Source organism: Fukomys damarensis, unplaced genomic scaffold (assembly GCF_012274545.1).
Source record: "Fukomys damarensis isolate Sample0158 unplaced genomic scaffold, DMR_v1.0_HiC HiC_scaffold_38, whole genome shotgun sequence".
NCBI classification, from domain to species: Eukaryota; Metazoa; Chordata; class Mammalia; order Rodentia; family Bathyergidae; genus Fukomys; species Fukomys damarensis.
Window position 1 is genome coordinate 77,025,569 of NW_022900950.1, and position 24,031 is coordinate 77,049,599.

At 39.4% G+C, this 24,031-nt stretch overlaps 1 protein-coding gene across 9 annotated transcripts in view; it reads right to left on the minus strand.

Annotated features, from left to right (window-relative positions):
* Gria2 (glutamate ionotropic receptor AMPA type subunit 2) overlaps positions 1–24,031 on the minus strand; it is a 128,135-nt gene that overhangs the window by 45,672 nt on the left and 58,432 nt on the right. For all 9 annotated transcript variants that reach the window (XR_780981.3, XR_780980.3, XR_780979.3 and 6 more), the window contains exons 2-5: positions 21,030–21,269; positions 12,604–12,800; positions 7,537–7,590; positions 1,973–2,134 (exon numbers count right to left, since the gene is read on the minus strand). Coding sequence is in view for 6 of the 9 variants with exons in the window: in XM_010627957.3 (XP_010626259.1) it covers positions 1,973–2,134; positions 7,537–7,590; positions 12,604–12,800; positions 21,030–21,269 (653 nt within the window). In the remaining 3 variants the exon portion in view is untranslated. The remainder of the gene's footprint in view (positions 1–1,972; positions 2,135–7,536; positions 7,591–12,603; positions 12,801–21,029; positions 21,270–24,031) is intronic.

A 24,031-nucleotide genomic window follows, 5' to 3' on the forward strand; every position in this document is an offset into this window, starting at 1 on the left:
GCAGCCATGACTTACTCACCGTGCAGATGCAGACACTGAACCCTGGGCAAAGAGTGCTTTGCAGCCTATACTGAAACCAGTAAACCTGTGTTCTTGGCAACATCGCACAATGAAAGGCCATGATGCCCTCTGGAAATTAGAAGCCACCAAAAGAGAGAAATCATGGACTGGAAATGCCACTGTGGGAGGGCAAAGAAATGTCACCATGTCGCCTCTCAGCAGGGTGGTATCCAGCAGAAGGGTTGGGGAAAATGTTAACAGACTGCTCTCCACTCCACATACACCATGCATTTTGATGCAAGACACAGGAATGTGAATGATGATAAGATTTCTAGGAGGGAAACAAAGAATCTCCTTTTACTTCCCCAGTTCTCACAGCAGGCAGTGATGGGGGCACAAGATGACTACCAGAGTATTCACAGAGAGCATGCTGGCTCCATCTGAGAGTGAGTGACACAGCACTCCTCCCTGGAGTTTGGACAAAATCATCTCCCGCAGAGGGAAGCCTAACTCTCACAGAGGAGGGTCAGCAGTCCGGTCCAGGGAACACTGATGCAGACATCCAGCACTGACTGGGGTCAGGGGCATCCTGTTCCTGAACCCAAACCCCCACACATAAACAGCATAAAAGCTGGTCCTTGGGTGAAGTCACTGGAGAGGAAGTCACCTACTTTTCAGATGAACATTAGTTCATGGTTACTTTTTAACATCCTACAAGACTGACTGAAAAGCACGAGGACCCGTTTATATACCCCTGAAGTACAGGGCCTCGGGGCTCCTCCTTGCTGTCTAAGATTAGCTGCATGGCCAGACATTAGTTTATGGTCAATACCTTATGTCTATGTATAAACAACTGTAAGGGGACACTAACTGAACCATCGCTTCTCCTAAGAGTTCACATGCACTCTGCTTTCTGACACACAAGTGAACAAACAACAGCATTGCACATTTGACAGTGTGTGCTTTCTTTATCACAGTCTGTTTTCATAAAGAAGTGAGCATCTCTTTCCCTTCATTACTTGCTTGTCTATCCACACTTGGCTGAGTCTTAATTTTAACTCTGCTTCCAATGAGGATGGCACAATGGAAGACAAAAGCCTTCCTGCCAACAGCAGAAACATTTAATATTTAAAGGAAGACATAAAAATACATAAAATAAACAAATGAGGATCTCAGTGTGTTCAACCCATAGGATACAAAATAAATCCATGTAGCTTTTGTATCTCACAGTGTATATGATTTGGCTTTATTTGGCATGGTATTCAAAAGTCTTTGCCTGCATGAGCATTACATTTATTTTTAATTACTGGAGTAAACTGAGGTTATCCACATTCTACTGTATCTCAGAGGCAGGGTATTTATCCTCAGCTACTTTGCACACACACATGTACACACGCACACATTTCTCGGATGTGACCCTATCCTTACTGACTGAACTGTCTCCAAGTACGCTTTTGAAGATTAGGACAAACTGACATCTATTGTTCTTTAATTTATTTGTAAATGGTATTTTTCTCAGAAGCATGCAAATTTCCTTTTATTCCTCAAGTTTTATTTTGAAAATGTCTTCCCCAAGCGGTCTTTCTAGCACATGTATTTTGAGGTAGCCTCGCATGGTGTCTTTGAGTTCACTATGCCCTTCCGTCACGGGATTCTTCTTTACGCTTACTGTCTTCCACCCTAACTTGTGAGTAGACAGGACACTTTCTTTCTGTTTACCACTACAGTACCTGGTTCAGAATCCAAGCAACATGCAAAGCCCCTGACAGATAAATAAATATATAACTAAATAAAATGAAAGTATATAAGAAATGAAAAACTGAATAGTAACACAGTAAAGCTGCCCTGATTTCTAAATTAAACATGAAAAACAGATTTAGCAGTCTATACATCTGTCATGTTTTGAACCATGCTATCTAACCTTCTTTCTTCTCACCTCAAGACAGGAAAGAAATCAGAAACAAAAGCAAACCTTAATTGTAGTCGTGTGTGCTCCAGGATATTCCTTCTCTTCCAGAGTTGACCATCTTTCTATGAACTTAGACACCAAGGAATCATCATAGTCCACTATCTGGAATCCAGACACGTTTGCTCCGCCAAACTGAATTTTTAATAGGTCTCCGTCAGTGAATCCCTAGACGGAGAACACACTGATGTCATCCCAGTGGAACTCAGCACTTAACACGCAATTCTATGCCACAGGCTTTCATATATTTCACAGAGTACTTGAGAGATAAGAAACCTTCAAGAAAGGCTGCAGCCAACCTCAGCCCATGTAACTCTCACAGCAGCACTTACATAAAAGTTCTCTGTTTTACTGAGAAATCTTCCCTGGATAAGAATGGGGTCTGATTTACAGACTGCGCAATGGAGCACCAGCCTATGGCTTACAGATGCTTAAGGCCGTGAAATACATAGGTCAAGATTACCACCTTGTAAGGTAGTTCATCAGTCACTCACCTAATACAAATATCTTTAAAATGAGAACAGAAGGTCCCAAATGCCTAGCTGTTCCTAAAATTGGGTTTTATAGAATATACTGCAAAAACAACTTGCCTTACATTATTAGAATGAATTCATTCACCGCTACAACTACCATGAGGGCTCACCACTGATTTCAAATATGGTTGAGAGGAATTTTGTTTCAGTATGTCACCATTTCAAGTTATCTCAATTACACGTATTTTTACATTTTATGCTTCATTATTTTGCACATTTTTTCTTTCTTGTTTATATTAAAATATATTGTTTATCTGGAAAAAGTAATTGTCTTTTGTTTATAATTGGTTTATAATTTTGTTTTCGATTTTTATCAGAATAATACAAATACTGAAAAAAGTATGCAACGAAAATCATAGCTTCCCAGATGTACTACACCCGGGGTGCAGTGAAGCTGCTTCAGTGCCCGCGCTTTCCCTGTCCTTGGTTTGCACGTCTTCACCTCTGTATTTCTCCGTGGCACACTTATGTTACTTTTTCTTAACTTGTCAGTTTTAAACATGTTGCTGAAATCTGTTTATGCCAGATGAGCACGTAACTCAATTAGATAGCAATCCCTTTTTCCGCTCGCCCAGCCTGCCCAACACTTACGGTGTACATATTTACACTCGGACGCGCCGCTCACGAGCAAAGCCGAACGGCACGACTCCCGTTTTCTCCCTTGAACATTTTTTGTCACAATGTTCATAACTGTCTTTCTTCCCTACTAAAGTCCTATGTCTAACCATAATTTTTTCCGCAATTGCTCCATGAAAACATTCCACGTAAGAAGAGTAAAGCTTCCCTAAAAATAAAACTTTCAGGGCTAGGGATTTAGCTCAGTGGCACTGCACCTGCCTTACAAGTGCAAGGTCCTGAGTTCGATCCCCAGTACCAAAATAAACAAATAAACAAATAAATGAATAAAATATTCAAACACATCAGAAAATGTATTTCAACTTTTTCCTGAACATTTAATTTCTTGAGTCCTCCTCCTTAGTAGCAATCTGAACACGCTCCTCTTTCCATCTGCTCTGCAGCTGTGATCCTGGTGTGTCCTTCAGGTTCTCAGTTTCTCTTCTGAGGACACCCTTTCTCTTCTCGGCACTCCTGCTGCAGGATTCCCCCTGGACTTTCCTGAGATACACTGCAGGTAAACTTTTGGAGACAATGCATGGCTGAAATGATTTTATTTCATCAGTATTTTACTGCAAATATAGAAGGTTCAAGGGACAATTTCATAATTGGAAGGCACTGTCTCACTTTACTTTTCATTGTTGGTGTGGAAAAAAAAGTCATTTCTAACTCTTCTTTGTATGTGGTTTGCTTCTCATTCCTACAACTTCCCCACCACTTCCAACACACTTTTAAAATCTTTTCTTATCTCCAAAATTCTATAATGAATTTTCCTGTCTTCTTCTTTCATTGTTGTGTATATCCAGTGGGGAAGAACTGGATCAGTTAATACTGGATATTTTCCAAAATGGTACTTTAATAATCTCCTTCCCTTGTTTTCATTTGTTTCTCTTCCTAGAATGTCCATTCTTGAGATACTGAAACCCTTAAACCAAATGTCTAAATCGCTTATGGTTCTATGTTTTCTTATACTGTGTTGTCATTTGTTTTGTAATCTGGGACGCAATTCAACTTTATCCTCAAGCTCATATACTTGAACTTGCTGTTTTGAGAAGTAAAATAAGTTAGCTTTCCAAGGCTCTTATTCTCCTTTCTTTTTTACAGGTAAAGCATTTGCCTCTGATTTCCTGTAGATATTAATTATACATTTAAATATTTTCTTATGTCTCCAGCCCTGTTGCTGGTTTTGCGTATTCATACTCAGGACAAAACTTTTCCTGTGAATGCTTGCTGTGCTGAGCTATTTCAGAGAGGGGCTGAACGTATTTCTTGCCCTTGCTCGATTCATCAGTGAGGCTGATTTCCCAGCATGCTGCACTGCAGACAGCTGGATGGTCAGGCAGAGTAGACAGAAGTGTTTTTTGGCCATATCTCTGTTCCTATTCTTTGACCACTCAGTTCCATCAGAATCCCACATCTCCTAACTAATTGTGTGTGTGTGTGTGTGTTTGTGTGTGTCTGGTTCAACCCACCCAGGGGATAGAACAGTGGACAAGGTACAGTGAGGTTCAGAACTCCACATGGAGACTTCCATTTAATTGCCTTGTTTTTTGCACATGTCTCTAGAGTTTCAAGAACTTCCCAATTCATGTCGTCTAGAAAGTAGCATTGTCAAGAGAGGAAGTGGGTATTTCGAGACCAGGGTCTGTAGCTACCTGGTTGTTTGGAGGGTCCAATCATTTCCTATAAAAGAAGTTAAGTCCATCCTACATCAGGTGCTCTTGGTGTCCATTGCAGAGGAAGCAGGTGCAACCAGAGATCCCCCAAGGGTCCAATCGAGCCCTGATCTGCTGTCAACCACAGCCAGGTGGCCCCCTTTCCTTTCCTCCTTTCTGTTCTCATCCCTGGCACATTGCTCCTGAGAACACTTACTAGTGTGCACGGGAACGCCTGTCTTGGGCTCTTCTAGAGATGGAGCTCAGATGCCTACACCACGATCTTCCTTCCTGTGGTCCCAGTTCCTCTTGGGATGGGCGTCACAGCACAGTGCAGAAGGAGAAGGCTCACACTGTCTTCACCCTGCTCTGCAAACACTTTGAGTCTTCCCTTCTTTCCCTTCACTGTGCTATATCTCCACCTTTACTTTACTCTGTCCTTAGAACACCATGTGGATGTCTTGCACTGTTGATTTTTTTCTCATTTATTTTTTCCTTGAGGTTTTACATCATTCTTACCCGTTTACTATCATCTTTACTGTGTTTATATTACAAACAACACTTTCAACTGAAACCTCAGTTAAGATTTTAAGGTAGCTTTAGTGAGTGTCCACTTTCCTCTAAGTTTTCTTTTTTCCTCTCTGAAACTTGTGAATTCATGAAAAGCAGTACAGGAAGAAAAAATAAATAAAAAGAGGAGACGCCAAGGGCTCATGTCATAGATGGCAACAATTGCTCTTGAAGACTCATTTCCAGAGGTTCAAAGAGAAGGTAAGTCCTAATTAATGACCTGCAAAAATCTAAAAGTTTAATGTAGAGATATGTAAAGCTATCAGTACTGCGGAACCATTACTTCTTAAGGAATCAAACTCAATTAAACCCATTCAACCAGCATGGTTGAGGAAATGAGAGCCCAATGCCATTATGTCTCCTCTCTCCTCACCCCACATACTCGTCATCCTTTTGGATTCTGTATCATGAACTTTCTCACAGCATTGTCAAGCCTTTATGAAGCAGATCAATAACAACACCTGCACTATCAGCTCCTCTAGACATGGGCTAGGACAGAAGGGGGAGTTCCAGTCCAGAGTCTGGAAGATGAAGCCCTTTGATTTCAGATGTACTCTTCAAACATAAGTGTCAGTGAAATCTCCAAGCATCCTCTAAATTCCCCAAAATTGCGGCAAAATTTCTCATTAAACTTATCGATTGTGAGAAGTTCCATATGAGGAGGAAAACAAGATTTCAGGACAAAAAATAAAAACCAGAACTTGCAATTGGATTAAGTATCAAGTAGATGATTCCCTGGAAAAATGATAGCAGCATAGACTTCCTTTTTAAAATAAACTTTGCTCATTCAAACACTTCTTTCTATTTCATGGCACCACATATCAACTGTTGGACTGCTGAGCCACCTTCTGTCATTATTTCTCGGTGTATCAATATAATCTTCTCCATCTGGGCGCTTTCTAAGTGGCTGTGTGCTGTTCATCAGACGGCAAGACCCACACCAGGGACTGCAGCCCAGCTGCTCTGGCACTGAACCAGGCTCTGAGGAACCTGCACACAGAGCACCTCGGTTCTAACTGCTGCTTCTCTGTGGGTCCCCCTGCACCTCCTCAGGAAACACTAGGGGAAAACCCTACAGAGTTTGCATAGTCCTGGCCATTTCATTGCCAAAGGGAAATCTCACCTTAAACAACCACCTTCTCCCACTGGCATATTGGTTTGACATTTAATATGCTAAGTCCCTGACACTGCCTTCAGTAAAAACAGTAAATATTGTTCAGATGTGATTTTTGCTTTGTGTTTGTCTCTTTCTGTCATTGTTCCTGTACAATCAGATACTGGAGAAATCATTAAAGAAATCTACATCTGTATAAATGCAAGACTCCCACAGAACTCTAATGTGCTCTTTTAAATACGCTTGCATTTTCTGATGTTTTCACGAGTTTTCCCGCCTTTGTTTCCTGAGGTTGTGCTTGGGGGACAGGGATACTGAATTTCAATCACACAGGGTCATGTCAACTTAAATAACATAAACTTCTGAAATACTAAAGGCCTAATTTCATTAGTCAACATAATCTAAAACTATTTTGAAAAAATACTGAATGATTATCCTAAGCTGGTGACTCTGCATATACTTCAGAAAGGAGATACCATTAACTACTCCATTATTTTAGTGTGATCTTAATTTGACAAGAATCTTGATGAAAAAGGGCCCAGCAGAAGAATGTAATTTTCATGCTACTAATTACATAGTAGTAAAGAGGAAATCAGAAATAAATCATAACATATTGACATTACATACTATGTAATATATAATAGTGATAATACTTCCATATTATTCATTTTTAATTTTGCAATAAAGTGTATTCTCACAAACATGCATTTATTTCAGGTATTACACATGCTAAAACCTTAAGGGAATGTACGTAAGGTGAAATTTACAAAACATACTTCCAGTAAGTAGCAAGAAGATATACTGACAATTAAATTTGTATTTTTTTGAAAGTTTTCCCTTATTTAAATAAACCTACTAATTTGTTAAATATCTATGAAATCCTACATCAGTTTTTATAATAGGAAATTAACTGGAAATGTAAAGTGGGATGTAAATCTAAAGCAGCAAGTTGAAACACGTGCCACTACAAAACTAATACGTGTAACAAAATTGTATTTGTGAAACACCACTAATAAATGGTCATCATTCAAAGTTAATTTTAGAAAGAGTAGTGAAATAATAAATAGTAATCAGTTTACTCACCAGGTTTGCAATGATGTAGTGATACCCTTTCACATGTTTTCCAATGGTGATAACCTACCAAAGATAGACAATCATTTAATAAGCATAATGTCATCATAACTACTAGTATTGCAATCTGTCTCAGAAATAACAGAAAATACATCTACTATACCTTTATGAAATCCAGAGAATATTTCTCTCAAGGAAAAATAATACTGCATTTTAGTCCTAAATAACAATTATCTTTCAAGAAGTTCATCACTAACCCCAAATAATTATCCAATCAACTCACAATATTATTTCTGCAAAAGCCATATCTTTGTCTTTTTTGTTTTTAGTACCAGGGATTGAAACTCAGGCCCTTGCACTTGCAAGGCAGGCTCTGGAACCACTGAGCTAAATCCTTAGCCCTATGTCTTTGGCTTTTTAGTGAAATATTAAACAACTAAGATCAACATCTGAGATTTTATACTCACACACTGTAATATCAAAGATAAGCACACAGTTACAGAACTGCTAAAATTTGAAAAAATGTTAATGAGTAAATTTTAAATTGATATATAAAATATTCTGATCCTCAGAACCTTCAAATGCTTACAGCTTAGTTCAAATGGACATTATTTTTAGTTTACAAAGCAAAGTATCAGAGAGGGCTTTTTTTTTTTTAACAAATTATATAAAAGATCAATAGCATGAAAAGCACCTTGTGGAACAACAAGTCTGCTGGTAATGCTCACAACAGTTTTTGGACATTACTGAATCAATGTGACTTTTTACTGACCAACAACATGAAAAGAGTGGGTCACAGCGCAATGAAAATGTGTGTGCTGAAATTCTGGAAAACAGAGACACTTTTCAACTCATGATGAGGTTATGCCACGTTAAACACCACCCAGCATGGTGCAGTGCACCGGAATCCCAACACTCTGGGAGGCTGGGGTAGGAAGATCCAAGGCCTGGGGGACTTAGTGAGTTCCCATGGGAAGGGGTGGGCGGCTCATCTCAAGCTACTTTGTGTCCCATTCCCAGTACCCACACACACAAAGCTTCTAATGTAGCTAACTTTCCAAATCTCTGACCACAACGGGCAGTCGAGTGTGAGAGGACAGTATGAATTGTTACCCTTCTGACCGCTGACGATGGGGCTGGAAGTTGAGGCGCACCACCTCGCCCTAGCCTGATACTGCCACATAGCATGTCCTTGCCCCGGAAGAGATCAAAGTCAAAACTCCTAGCTGGGCATAGTGGTGCACGCCTGTAATCCCAGCACTTGGGAGGCTGAGGCAGGAGGATTGCTGTGAGTTCAAGACCAGCCTGGGCTACAGAGTGAGTTCCTGGTCAGTCTCAACTACATAGTGAGACCCTGTCTCAATAAACAAAAACAAACAAATAAACAAAAACAAATAAACAAACAAAACCTCCTAGTAGTTTCTGCTGAATATATATGGCTTGCATAATATTGTCAAGTTGAATGGTCATAAATCAAGCCATCACAAATCCAAGGACCTCTATATTCAAATGTAATCTCTATTCTTTAAAAAATAATAATCACAGTGTAAAAAAAGTAAGAAATGCCAAGGCTACAGATGAAAATCGAAGCCATTGGCTCAGTCTTCTGTGTAACCCAATTTAGTAACTCCCAATGTTTTAGGAAAATAAACAAAATTCTTAACAGCCTGCAAACTCCAATGATTATGTGAGCTTCTCCCAGCCCACATTCTCCACTGTCTATGCTCAAGGCACCTGGCCCATTCTTAGATCCTGGAGCACTGAAACACTACTGCCCATCCCTCCATCTCCATAACCGTATCTTTTGTCTTATTAACTTTTACAGTGCAGTGATTCTCAGCTGGACTGTTAGCTCCTGGGAGGAGAGTTCCCTGATTTTTCATCTTCTCCTACAAAGACAGATGTGCACAAGCAACCTACTTAGCTGAAGAGCGAGGACAAAGATCCTGGGAGGAATTCTACCATATGCCACTCTGATCATAATTGGCAGCTGTTTGGAAGAAGTTGGGGTGTATATTCTTTTCTAAGGTATTTGTATACAATGTAACTAAATTGCCTTTTCCAAGAAATTATAGCCTCTAAGTTGAAGGATTTTAAACACTGTGTATCCTTCTCAATGAATAACTCATGAATTAATATCAATTTTATCAAGACACTGGTGTCCACCACATATCCTAAGGACATCTGCTGGCTCCGCTTATTGGAAATTCTAATTTCTGAAGCATCCAGGTCTTCCTTCTGAGAATTAGGGTAAACACAGTAGAAATGGTGATACCAGTAGTTCTTAAGTGTTCACTGAGAGAAAAAGAGATGTGACAATTCACTAAAATCTATATAAAAATTAGTGTTGGCCAATTAACAATTATAACTTTGCTTTGTAAAACAATATTGTACTAACAATAGTATGGAAAATTTATGCTAACTTATGTTTTTTGCTGAATACTTTCCCTACATATGCACAGCTAGAAATAAGTACCTCCAAGGTTTTAACAAATGATAATAAAATACCTATGATGAAATGCAGTTCAATTCTACTTCTACTGGGAAGGTAGAGTGTCATCTCTTCCTTTGTAAATACTGCTTGAGTAAATAAATAGTGTTTTCTCTTGGAAAGCACTTTATCTCCACTTTGTCTACTAAACTCTATTCCTGGAAGACTATCCAAATCTAAAGTGCTTCTTTCGGAAATTATCTCAGAACACTCCATCCTCTGCATCCATCAGATGCCCCACTAATGTAATCACACATTCACCCCAAGTTGCACACACCTCCATGGGGCCTGACCCATTTTGTTTCACCTGACTTTTGAGGACTGAATGCTGTGGCTTCCAGTAAGCGCTGCACACTTGGGGAATATGTATTCAACCAAGAAGTAAATGAACCCAAGCAGCTGACTGCCACTTCTCTGTGTACCCTGGACAGCTCTGCCTTTCCCTGGAAAGAAAGGCGTGTCTTCCTCATTTCTAGACCACTCCTACAGTATGGATTGTGAATGTCCCCAAAAGCCCACGCATGAAGAGTGTGGGTCGCAAGGAGGTGACAGGGAAGATTGCAGAAGCCTTTACGAAGTAGGGCCCCATGAGAGATTTTAGGCTATTGGGGGCACATCCTCTTGGGGACTGTGGCTCCGGTCTCTTCCTATGGTTCTCATTATTTGCCAGGAAGTGAAGTGCTTCCTTCACCACATGCCCACAAGCAGCAGGCCAATCAGTCATGGGCTGAACCTCTAAAACTATAAGCCAAACTAAAGCTTTATTCTGTTAGTTTTCCCATCTCAGGTGTTTGTTATAGCAATGGAAGCCGACGGACACACTGCACTGCATTACAACTGGTGATGTTATGTTATACATGTGCATTGTTTTCTTCCCTTCTACACAAGTTCATGGGCTACAAAAGTACCACTCTTCCTTGTCTTCTTTGCACCCTTCACTCTGGAACAGAGGATGTCCTCAGAGAATGTGTGCAGAGTCACACACCACCACTGTATGCACTCAGCATGTTCAAGGGTACCTTCCCATGTGTGACACACTCTCTATCATGAGTAACTCCCAATTAGAACATTTATGTAACCATTAGAATAGATTTACTACTAAACAATGCTTTTCATATGGCCCCAAATTTTTTTGTACTTTCTTCTTTCTAGTTTTGAACGATGTTATTTTTAAATAGGTTTTTACCAACATTTATGATGATGGGCCAGGAATACTTATATTTTTTAAACAAGACTAATGAATATTATTAAAATGCAGGTTTAATGAAAATCTCTTATGAAATTCAAATGAGATTTTGAGATTCAAATCTGCACAAAAGGCCTTCAGGTTGAAAACAATCCTAAATTCATCTCGTGAAACATTGACATTATTCACCTCTTTGTCATACAATATGTGATTCTTTCTTATAACAAGTTAATTCAGTGATTCAAAATATTATAGGAAATTCACTTCCTATGTCTTAAGGTTTATGCTATATACCAATTAGGGCTTCATTACCATTTATATTTGTAAAATGTTTTGTGTTGGAAAAAATTATTGTATCTAATTTTTGCCCCTAAACTTAGACAAGCCAAGAAAGGCATATGTGACTAGGATTTTCTTTTCAGTCATATATATTTCCAAGGACCTAGTAGCCCCCATTACACACACACACACACACACACACACACACACACACATATCCCATAGACACCACTGAACTCATTTCTTTACCATCTCTTTGCTCAGTAGATCATTATGTATCCCAGAATACTTACCCTGTTTTTAAAACATGGTGGACTTCACTTTTTATCGTTATGATATCATTGCATAGCTGCCATATCCTAAAAAGATCTTAAACTAAAACAAGGTAGTATAATAAGGATAGATAAACTCTCATCTCTTGCATCATGTAATTTGTTCGAACAGTCCAAATGGATACTTCTCGTTAACTTTTCAAATACTGAATGTGGTCTGAATGTCTCTCTTATTTTAATTTCACAGTTTGTTTTGTGCATAGTGAGTGACACATCTCTTAATATAAGGATGAAAATTATTTCTTACAAAAATAAGTACCTACTCTTCCTAGAGACATGGACCTAGTTAAATACTAAGATCAGCTTTTCACATTAGAATCCACCATACTGTACTCTGATATCTGAAAGAATTTGTGTTCCTCAAAGAACTCCTTCCAATTTTAGAACTCACATCCCAATGATGAACGTAACTGTACTGTATACCTAAAATGTACCAACAAATTCAGTGAGGAAAAAAAAATTATTTTAGAACTCAGATTTTGGCTCAATACGTGTTTATTTCTTTAGCTAGTAAAGAATTAAATTCTGCAGAATTTAAATTTTTCAACTCAAATATCACAGTCTAGTGCAGGATGTACGTAAAGCATCAAAGTAAGGAATTATAAGCCAAATTTATTTCATAACTACTACGACTGTTGGTGTTTCTGACAGCCAGAGATCATGCAATTGATGATCTCTGCTCATGAAGGGAAAACCTCTGTCTAAGCCTCACACTACATGCTCCATGCCAACGCTGGCGTCACACACATGTGCTAAATGTGGTGAAAGCAGAGGCACAGAGAGGAGCCTACCTGGTCTACGATGTCGTTCACTTTGTCCCGCTCGCAGTCCAGGATCACTCGCCGTTCTTTTTTTAACTCCAGGTCTTGGAAGAGCGAGCGGTAGGTCTCATCCTTCTTGTCATTGTTGATGTTCCCCACATTGATAGCCGTCACCTGCCACTTCTTTTCCGCAGCAGAATCCAGTACAGCTTGAAGTGTTGATAACCCTAGGAAGGCAAGGAAAACGATGACTCCGAAGGACACTCGACTCAGATCTAGGCTGTGAAATTACCAGTGCACACACAGTCAACACTGAGGTGAAGTTGACTCTTCAAAAATAAAGCTATGATTGCCATCAATATCTACTATGTCGACTTCCCATCAAAACTTATGACTTAAATACTACTGTTCTAACCAAAACAAGAGGAAGACAATATCCCTTTTCTTCAACCACGCCAGCTGTCTTTTTCTGGGATATAACCGAAGTGTCATGTATTGAATGTATCAGGTTTAAGTGAAATCAAAAGATATCCCAAACGTTTCTCTTCCCATAGACTGGCAAAGGAGTTGGGTCTTCTGTGCCCGGCTATCATTTGACATTGATGTCCTTGAGGAGTTAAGCACATTTCAATGAAAGGCAGCTGTGTGACCCCAGGCAATAATCTCCCTGATGCTGTAATATTTCCTCCTATTGATTTGAGTCTGCAGTTTTACTGCTTTATTTTCCCTCTCTGCAGCCTTCTGTTTTATTATTTTTTGTTATCAGAACCGATCTCATAGCAGCTAAAACGTCTGCCAATGAAACACATCACGGCAGCTCTCCACAGACATCTCAATTCCTCAGTAGAAGATTATTTCACCACTTATTAGTAATTCTGCTTCTAGCAGACAGAACTCAGAAATTTATTATTATTATTTTTACTTCTCCAAATATTTCCTCATATTTGGGACTGAGAGGCTTAACAACTAGAGGATTTGTTTCCTGAAGAGTTAATTTGCAGTTTAGCAGTGGAAAGACTAGTACAGAAGCTTGTCTCCCTCACCATTCCATCTATTCACACTCAAGTCAAGCTCTTGTCCACGTGAGAGACAGGAAGTGCAGGTGACAGAAGGAATTCTGAGCTCAACATATCACCCCACTATTTCCAGAAAGGTCTGCCTATTTCTCAGAAGAATACTGATCCTGCTGCACTGCTAAAATGTACCATGTAAAAGCAACATTTTATTTAAAACTTTTTACCATGACAAGAAATATATTAACTATAAATTTTGTCAAACATTACTTCACCTTATAAAAAATTATTAAAATTATTATAGATTCATTATTAGCAGAGGAGTTTATACGATGAGTCTCGAACATCTCATGATGCCAGAAAACTAGGATGTTCTCCCAGAGCTGTGTCAAAAGACCAAAGGGTCAATCTGAAGAGGTTCTGTTTAAATAAAGATAGGGTAATTGGAATGTTAATTAGAATAAGTGCCAAAGACTAAAAGACATGAGATACTTTTAATCTATGAAGTCGTATTTTAAAATAACGGTTAAAATATATTAGTTTAAAAAATGTGCTTATCTTCAATGGACTGGAATCAATTAATTATTTTGAAAACTAAGGGAGGAAAACATGCACGTTCTTGCCTTCCTATATGAACTGTACCCTGGATAACAACAAATTAAAGTTTGTTCTTTTTAGAAATACCAGCTAACACTGGATGCCTGAGTATAGATTTAGATGCACTACTACTCTGTAACACTACTGCAACAGTGCATCAACCAACAATCATCAAGGCCTGGTCACAACTCAAAGGGGAAGCTACCGAGATGACTGTGGTCTCCAAACAAAGATACTCAGCGCTACCTGTGACCCACGAAGGCCACCAACTTAAGCCTGACTCTCACCCACCTTCCACTACCAATTTACAAGGGATAAAGGGCAGAGGATAATGTCTTCAACACCACATAAAAGAAAGGTATGAGGATTACTTGTCCCTAAATAACTGCACAGAAAAGAGGGCTATAGAAGAAAAGGCAAAATTACTCATACTAGTCATGAATAAAACTAAGTTAAGAATGCTTGAGTACTGGGAACGTGGTGCACACCTGCAGTCCGTGAACTTGGGAGGCTCAGGGAGTATCACAACTGTGGACAATTAATTTAGCCACTTAGGGAGACCAGGTCTCAAAACAGCAAGGGAGTGGGTGGAGATGCAGCTCAGAACTGTGGCCCCAGCCTCAACTCCCAGTACTACAAAAAAATATCAAAAAGCAAAACAGAATGCTTAGGAGTCTTCCTACTATTCTAGTTGTCATTTAAATACTTCATAATGAACATGAAAAATAATTTATTTTTATTTCAGAAAGGAAACTTAAACAAGTGTATCATTTTGTTTTGCTTTCTTTTATCTCTGTTTTTTGGGGGGAGTAAAATAACAAAATTAGTTTCTTGAATCTAGTCCCATAAAATAAAGATGTAGATAAATATGAATTTCTCAAGGGATAATTTGAAAAGACTACATTTCATTTTTTTAAATGTACAGTGTTAAAACCATCACAGAGCACCTATGATTTCTGCTCACTTTGGGTGAATTAAATCCTCTCATGCTGTATGATTCAACTGCCTCCGGCAGAGTCAGAACATTTGCAGCTGGCTGTCTTATCAGCCCCACAGCTATCCGTGTGCTTGAAAACAGCAATCAAGTTTATCCAACATTGTGTCCAAGGAGGAAGGAAACAAATCAGAATTTCTAACCCTCTGCTCTCCATGTCCTATCACTGTACAGCCCCCCCCCACCTTCTTAAGAACATGAGAAAAATCCATGAGTGGTGGGCTATACGCAGGCCACAGTTTATCAATTCCAGGGAGCATCCTTTATTCTTGCAATAAGTTATTTCATTCGTTTTTATTTAATTAGGAAGTTTCCGGCATGCTAAGAAGTCTCACATAGTAAGAAGTCATACACTTGACATTCTATCCCACCTTTTGACAGATACGAAAACTAAAATGCAAACTCACTTAAAATGCATGCATGGATTTTTGTCAAGTGATCATTTTAAATTTAAAATTTATTGGCAATATATCCTGCCAGAGGATATGAGTGAGAATGATATACGAAAAGAATGTAGTTTTAAAATGTCTTTCACTCCTTCATTTTAGGTGATAAAAATAACTTACAGTCCATGCAGTCTCCATTGCTAAAACTCAGGATTAATGTCTTGTGAAAATTTCATCAATTTATTAAGAAGCTAAACTGCTCAAGTAGTTCCATGTCAAATTTGATAGAAATTTAGTTCAGTCAGAAGACACTGAATAACATTAAATCACCTCGAAGGCCAGCCAGGAGCCACTCGCGGACAAGGGCAAATCTGACAGTACTTAGAGAAGACATGGTCGTCTGTGTGGAAATCTATCAGGACTTTTTCGGTAATAGTAACAGGCCCACACTCTTCACGGGACCTCCCCACTGCTTACAACTAAGTGTAAGTCGTGAATTAAGTCTGACTTCTTTATAGGTGACAGTTAGCTTTTAAGTTTAAATATCACTAACAGATGACTTTAATACTACAAATGTATATTATGACCATGAAGGTAAAATCGACTTGAATATGCCAAATATAACACAAATTCATGCTCTTGATCTCCCAGTACCATCTTATAATTTCAAGAGGAAAGCGTTACCAGAGATATGCTTCATCCCAACCCATGAAACTAACCCAGAACTATCTTCAAAAGCACAATTATCAGAATATAAACTGGTATGGACACTGAAAGCTCCACACAAGCACTGTTTCACTTAAAGCCTTTAGTAAAAATATTATTAAATGTAACAATCATACTACTGTATCAGGATACTCAATTTTCTGATTTCCTTTTATGGAATTATGTAGAACAAAGAAAAATATTAAGATAGACTTGTTCATCTAGAAATAGAAACAAATTTTGAAAATATCTATCCCTCCTAGTCAATATATTAAAAACATAGTCTTCCCCCCAAATGTTTAAGAATATTATAAAAGCCTAAAATTAGGTTCTCAACTCTACTGAATTTTTAGGTATTTGGCTAAGTCCAATTTTAGACAAATGGCCAGATTCCAATGTTATTAAATTGCCCCAATTCTCCATGCACCTGTTGTCAGCACGGCGCTAACTGTGTAGGCCCATGACAAAGGACCAGCTTTGTAGAGTGCACAGCAACACTGGCGCAAGGGACAGCTTCCTCTCGAACTAATGTGCAGGACACTGGAGCACCACACCAGCCACGAGCCTGCAAACTGAGGGCATCTCAGTGTCTGCTTTCACATGAAAGGGTGGAATTTAAAATGGTCACTGTGGAAAGGTATACTTCATTCAGTCCATGTCTTTTCTCTTAAAAATGTTTTTATTCCATTTAAAATTTGCTGCATTTATGCATTCTCTCAGGCACAGTGGTTAATATTTATGATCGCTAAATCACCGTGGCAGGGCTGGCCCAGATTGGATTAGCACAGCACTCCTTCATGCTTCCTCCAGAAATGCCGGAAAGAAGTTTACATTTGGAAGCATATTTGTTCTATGTGTTATGTTTTCTTAGAACTAAAATCAAAATACCTTCCCTACAGGAGACAATTTTTGCTCAAAATTAAAATCAAGACATAGCTTTGCTACTGCCTATGAAACATGTAGTATTACTTTATCTTGTTGGCACTGAACCAATAATTAAAACCCACAGTTAAGTGCTGATTCTAATATACTACACATATACCTAAAGATTAAAACTAAAATATCTGATGAACTCACAAAGGTAACACGTTGCTCCACTGTTACAAAGGTGTTGAAGTTCCTCTACCTGCTCCCTGTCTTAGCATGCAGCCCGGAGGAAGGACAAGGGGTCCTCAGTGAGACCTGCAAGCCCACAGGGTGACCTGGCATCAGAGAGACAGTCTCAGCTCCCTGTCAGCAACACATTTAGATTCATCAAAGATGCTCCTGTTCAAAGACCGGGATGCACTTGTCACAAAGGGGATGCAACCACTTAACTTGCTTCTCAGCCCTTGACAGACAGTGAGGAAAGAGGAACAATTTGATAGCATTTGAAAATAGTTACTCAAAGCAATGGAGGACAACTTCACCTTTTTCACTTACCTTACAATCTGGGCAGGATGTTAGGGAGAATTTTCCTGCATGGGCCCTACACTGTTGCTACTCCAAACAATATTCATTTATATATTTAGGTTATTATCGTTTAACAGTCTATTGACCTGAACTAGACTCTCAGAAGAGGAAAGAGAAGCTTGAACACAAACACCTAATTACGGAGATAGCAAGGGCGTCATATCAAGGACAGAGCAAATAGTCTGAAATGGAAGCAAGGAGAGATACAGGTTGAAAGATGGAACCAGACAATCTAGTTTTCAAAGCCTGGCTAATGAGAGGAAAGCAAACAAACTTTCCTTCCCCTAATCATATAACATTAAGGCAAGGAAGGGCCTCTTTGAGAATAAGAGAAACAGGGTAAGCCCAAAGGAAAGAAAGTAGTCACATGAGGAATGTGTGAGTGACTTTTTAAAAGGAGTATGATGTTGAAGCCATAATAATTGAGTCATTACGGTAATAAGAAAAAATTAGAGAGCAATAATCCCATTTTCAAGAGCCAAGTACAACATTACCCAAAGGTCAAGTCTTCTGCCAGTATTCCGAGAGTCCTACACATTTATCTCTGAAGATAGTTTCTGTTGAAAGGCCAGTGTAATATCTCTCACATTAAAACATCACCAGCTCCTCGATAATACCTTGAAAATGTATTTGTAAGGTCATTTTGGCTTTAATATATAATTACTTAATATTATTATCATTCTAATGTTCTTTGCTCACCAGATGCACTTGACTCAAATCAATTTATGTAATTTAATAATTGTACATTATCTCACCAGTCAATTTCACTTAATATTTCTAAAGTACTAATAAAATCATTTAAAAATGTCCCAGATCCTATTTGCTGGTATGAAAGTTCATCCGTCAGTGGCCGCCTCCCATCTCTCTCCATTTTTTTTCACACACCAGAGCTGCTCTTCTATTTACAGCAGCTGGTGTCTATTTGGATATTCTCAAAAGTTCAATTTTAAAGACAGGCAATAATGGTGAGGGTGAGAGTGAAGTGTGTTCTGAAACGACAAATGTATCTCCAGCCTTGGGAAATGGGAATGCCTAAGTCTTCTGATCCTTCCTTCCGTCTGTGCAGGAAGCTTCAGCTCCAGCTTCCTCTCAACATGCAAGGAGGGTTGCGGGGGGGGGTGTGTTGAGTCATCTGGTAATGAGTCCTGGTCACTGACCAGCACCTGCTTCTAGCACTACCCGGAGGGGTGGTTAACTGGGTGCAGACTGCACACTGGGTGTTCTGTCCTCTCTGGGCCACTGCCTTCCTGAGTTGACAGCCAGGACTGAACTGGACACAGAACTCTAGTGCATAACTAATTTGGTCCCTGGAGCACAGCTCAGTGAGCTCTTCTTGACAGACAGGATCCCACCACTGTTAATTAAGTGTGGCACTGAGTCCTGGGAAGGAAGGTAAGACACTGTTTTGAGAGAAAGTGAGAACCATGAGGAAATGGTACATACACTGGAGGTCAAGAAGGGACGAGAGCCTGGGACAGGCTGCAGACATTGGAGGTGAAAGAGCTGGGCCCCTCATACAGAGAAAGAAGGTCAAATATTTAGCCTGATTGAGTGAGTAAGAGAGCAGAATATACCAAAGAATTCAGCAGGAAACAGGCATTAGAAAGCCTTAGAACCATGATAAGAATTTTTATTTCATCTTCATCACAATGTGAAGCCACTGAAGTGCTTTAAGAAAGGGATTGAAGTTGTCAAAAAAAATTTAAACAGCAGCTCTGGCTGTCTTGTCCAAATCTGGTTAAAGCAAGCAAGATACATGTGGAATGGGAAAGACAAGAGACTGGACAGGCGGTGGTGACTTGGCCAGGGGAGGAGCTGGCAGTGAAAGAAAGGGCGATGGGAAATAACACGCATGCAGTGACAGAAATTCCATCAGCAAGGTGCTAAGGTGAGAAGGGCACTGCGATGTATCAGAGTTCCAAGCTAGTTTTAACAAAACTAGCAATAAATGAATTTTAAAAAAATGGATGGAAGGGATCCCAGGGACCAAGGGAGGAGAATGGGGAAGGGAAGAGGACTAAGAAGAATTAAGGTACGCTGAGTATTTGTACCTACTCCCTCCAATGAATGGAAACAGCATGCACTACACACATGTACTATTAAAACCTTAAAAGGAGCAGTTAACAAGAGCAAAGACTAAAAATGACCACTCGGTTGTATAAGCTCTTTTATCACGTTAAAAAGAAGTATGCTTTCGGAGTCATCCAGCACATCAGGACCCACATTTACTACAAATGGTTGTTTCAGTTCTTCACTCCCCGCGGAAGCCCAGAGAAGCTGCTGACGCAGCCATTCGCCCGAGCCGGCCAGAGAACAGACTTCCAGGGCTGGGACTGGGCAGAAGGCAGGCACCAGCTAGGGTACTCCTGACCCTGTCTTGCTGCAGCCAAAGACTGCAAAGTGATCAATGCAGAACCCACGGGGCCGGCTCTCTCCCCATCTGCCCTTATGGGTAACAAGCTGTCGGATTTGGGCCACACAGTCTTCTGGATTCCATTTGTACCTTCAAATACTCCAGGGAGCCAGCTGCTGGAGGAAACTCAGCATGCTGCTTAGCTATCCTGCTGACAGAAGCACCTTAGCCTTTCACCTAGGTTTCTGGATATTCTCTCTAGAAATACACACACGGAAACATCTGTGGAAAACGTGTGAAATAGTTCGAGGGGCCTACAGCCTCACACAGCCCAGTGATGAATCCACCAATGTCTAGGAATGTCTGGGCTTCTGAGTCACGGAAGTCAAGCAAGAAATGTCAAAACTGTAAAGAAGATATTTCCCCCACAAAGGTCAGTATAATCAGTCAAGTCTGGTGTGCAGATCAAAGGTTTCTCATTGTAAACGATCCTATGGACTTCTCTCTGAGATTCAAGGGCCTTACCTTCATGCAAGAGTAATAACACTAGGGCCTGCATGCAGCAGTATATAATACCTGTAACTCACCAGAACATTCTGTGGACATAGTCATGTAAATAGCACATAAGCCATTTCATTCCCTTTAGACTAGCAGTAGAGTTATCATACTGTCCTCGCTGCTGATGCCAGAAACTGCTTTTTGGGCTAAAACTGAACATCTGGGCCACGGAATAGCAGACTATCTCTGTAAATCATACACACAGGCCTTTTATTGTGTTATTTACTCCAAATATGCTAACAAGTTTTCATACTGCATTATTCATTTGCAAAACCAAACTAAGCCAAGTGACCCTCAGGCCTTAGTGCACATTTACAGCTCTGTAACTGCCTAAATGTTGAGTTCAATTGTTGAGTTCACCAATGACAGCGACAGAGCTGTCCCTCGCGCATACTCACCTCGGTCGCTGTCATAGAGGTAAGCAAACTTATCCCACTGGTAGTACTCGATCAGGCTGAGCAGAGCCCCCTTGAGGTCGGGTCTCATCTGGATCACAAAAGGGTGCGTGCCATCCGTGGGGAAGCTGGGGGTGATAAAGGACACGTGCAGGGTCCCACAGAACGAGGTGATGGTATTGACCGATTTCTTGTCATAAAACCCAAAAATCGCATAGACACCTCTTGAAAACTGGGAGCAAACTGGAAGGCCGGGAAAAACAGAAAAGAGAAATCATTGTAGTCTGCATATAATCACAGGGATTTGCTTGAAACATCCTTTATGTAAAATAAAAAAATCATTAACAGATCAAAGGAAATGCAGAATTCATCTTAAGGATCCCTTAAAAATTGAGCACCTATTCACTTAGCACTATTGGAGGAATTCACAGAATTATGAAGTATAAAAAGTAATAATTCTGGCTCCGAGAAAATACTTACATTATGGCTTAACAAGCTGCAAGAGCACAGACATATCTGTGGAGCAGGCATATAAAAACATACAAGTAAAAACCATCAGTTATAAGAACAAACTGTAGCTCCCTAAGATTTGTACACCTCCATAAGAGCTCATTTCCTACGAAATACAATTCCTTTCAAAAGCCCCGTTGTACTTACAATGCTTTTATATTAGGTTAGTGTATTTCCAAAGAGTTCTGATGCTGACCAAAACCTCTTTAAGGAGAGTCTAAGGCCACCCTTGCAACACAAACACAGATAAGTCACCAAAAGAGGCACTGACTAAGCATGGTATTTAGCAGCCACACAGCAAGTAATGATATCAATCTTCAATTTATCTCGTATGTTCCACAAGAAAGAATGTCACCAAAAATTTTGGAAAGGACTTCCATTTTAACAAAGGAATAGTATTGTATTCGAAACTCCCCATCCATTCCACAACTCCTTCCTCTCTTCTAGTGGTTCTATTTCAGAGAATGGCACGTGGCACACCCCAAATGTGGTCCACTTTCTGTTCTAACCATCCCAGCCACCCCAGCTCACTGACTGCATACACTTATATTGTGCTTGAACTGTGCCTGTCATATTTTGTAATATTCTAACCCAATTCTTTTCAATGATAGCTCGAGGCAAAAACTATCACCCTTCCCAAATTTCTGATAAGAAAATTGGCATATGAAGAGATTTAGTGACTTATCCTAGTCACACAGCTAGTAAGTGATAGATTCTACATCAAAATCTTGACATTCAAATTCTACACTCTAATGGGTAATACTATATTAAAATTTTAAAAATCTAGAGTAGTATTGTGCCTGTTACACTGCTATTTCTCCTCAACTTATTGCCCTTCCAGTCAATTCTCTACATTATAATTAGAATGACCTTCTAAAATATAAATTTAATATTCTGTCTCAGTTTGTCTCTTTCTGTCTGTCTCAAGGTAAAGTTACTTAGTCTAAGACTGCTCCCTTCCAATGCTCTACAGAAACCATAACCCTAAAACCAGTAATCCAAGTCAATCAGACAGCTTTGAATGAATAAATGGCTGATATTTTTAAATGTTTCAATCTTTTGGGGTCATATCAATCAAGGAATGGAAATCAACTATCCAGTGTTGCAATGTAACAACCCAAAACATAAAAACAAAATCTTAGCTTAATTAATTCTACTTGAAAGATAAGACCAGTGCTATCTTATTTCATTTTATTTCCTTCATAAAAACAAAAAGAAAAATAGATTTGTCCCATGAATAAAAGTATTGCTAAAATATATGCAGATTCTAATAATCAACTTGATGACCAATAAACAAATAATTTTAGTAACTTTTGCATGAATGAATCAAACTGAAATCAAGGTTAACCATTTCCTTGAATGGTTGTTTTTATAAGAGATTTCCATTTTCTTTTGAATATCCTCTGATATTCAACTTATTTTTGTCACAAGTTTTCTGGAATTTCTATGCCATATTTGTGTAACATGTCAATATCATCTCTTCTGTCACCATTCTTCTGCAGGAAGGCAGGAAGGCCTGCTGCAGCTCAGAAAGCAACTGGATATATTTTTAATTTTATACCTTAGCATAACATCATAACATAGTGAGATCATTATCACTTTTTCATATCCACACTTTTGTTCATTCTTTTGTACAAGCATTGGAAATGACCTGTGTTCGCTCGCTGTGTCCATTAATTATATACACACACAAAATTTTCACTGGTAAAGCCTTTCTAGATTAACAGTGCCATGACTTTTACTTTCTTCAGGAATATATCTTAAATCTTAAATGTGCTCAGATTTCTGTTAACCCTAACATGTAAGAGGATGAAAATGTGACATGCAAAGGGAGAACTGCTATAAAATCATGTGTCTATTCTTTTCATTTCCTGCATTGTTGGAGTGTCATCCACAGATAATTATAATTTCATGCAATTTATTAGCAGAACCTCTTTTCATCATAAATGAAACGGATCTTGTGATGCAGACAGCAGCCCCCTCCCCAGCAGAGCTTGATAACAAATGCCGCCCTTTGAAAGCGCAGTTCATCTTAATAAGAAGCCACCCTTCCATTTCCCACTTGTTTTGGGGTCTGGAGGGAGGTATCGAGGAACCTCGTGGTTATTGCAAACATCCAGAAATACTCGAGTCCACCTAACAAGAAGCAGAAACTCTGGAAGAGATGACAACCATCTCCCTCACCCCCAGAAGGCTCTTGTTTCCCAGGCCTCCCAGCTACTTCTCCAATGAGCATTACTTTACAGCTGTGTCTTTCCTCCCCCTCACAAACTCTTGTTCTTTGTTCTTCTTTGTGTCATAGGTGCCACTGTCCCTTGGCCTACATCCACTGTTTTTCTGGATATTTCTCTCCCAACCTCCTCTTATTACTCAGGCAACTAACTGCTCTGTTTTCAAAGTTGTTCATTTCCCTCGCTTTACTTAGATCATTCACAAGAGCCTACTGACATGTTACACAAGAAAATGAGTTGTGATATTTTGGAATTATTCCTCAT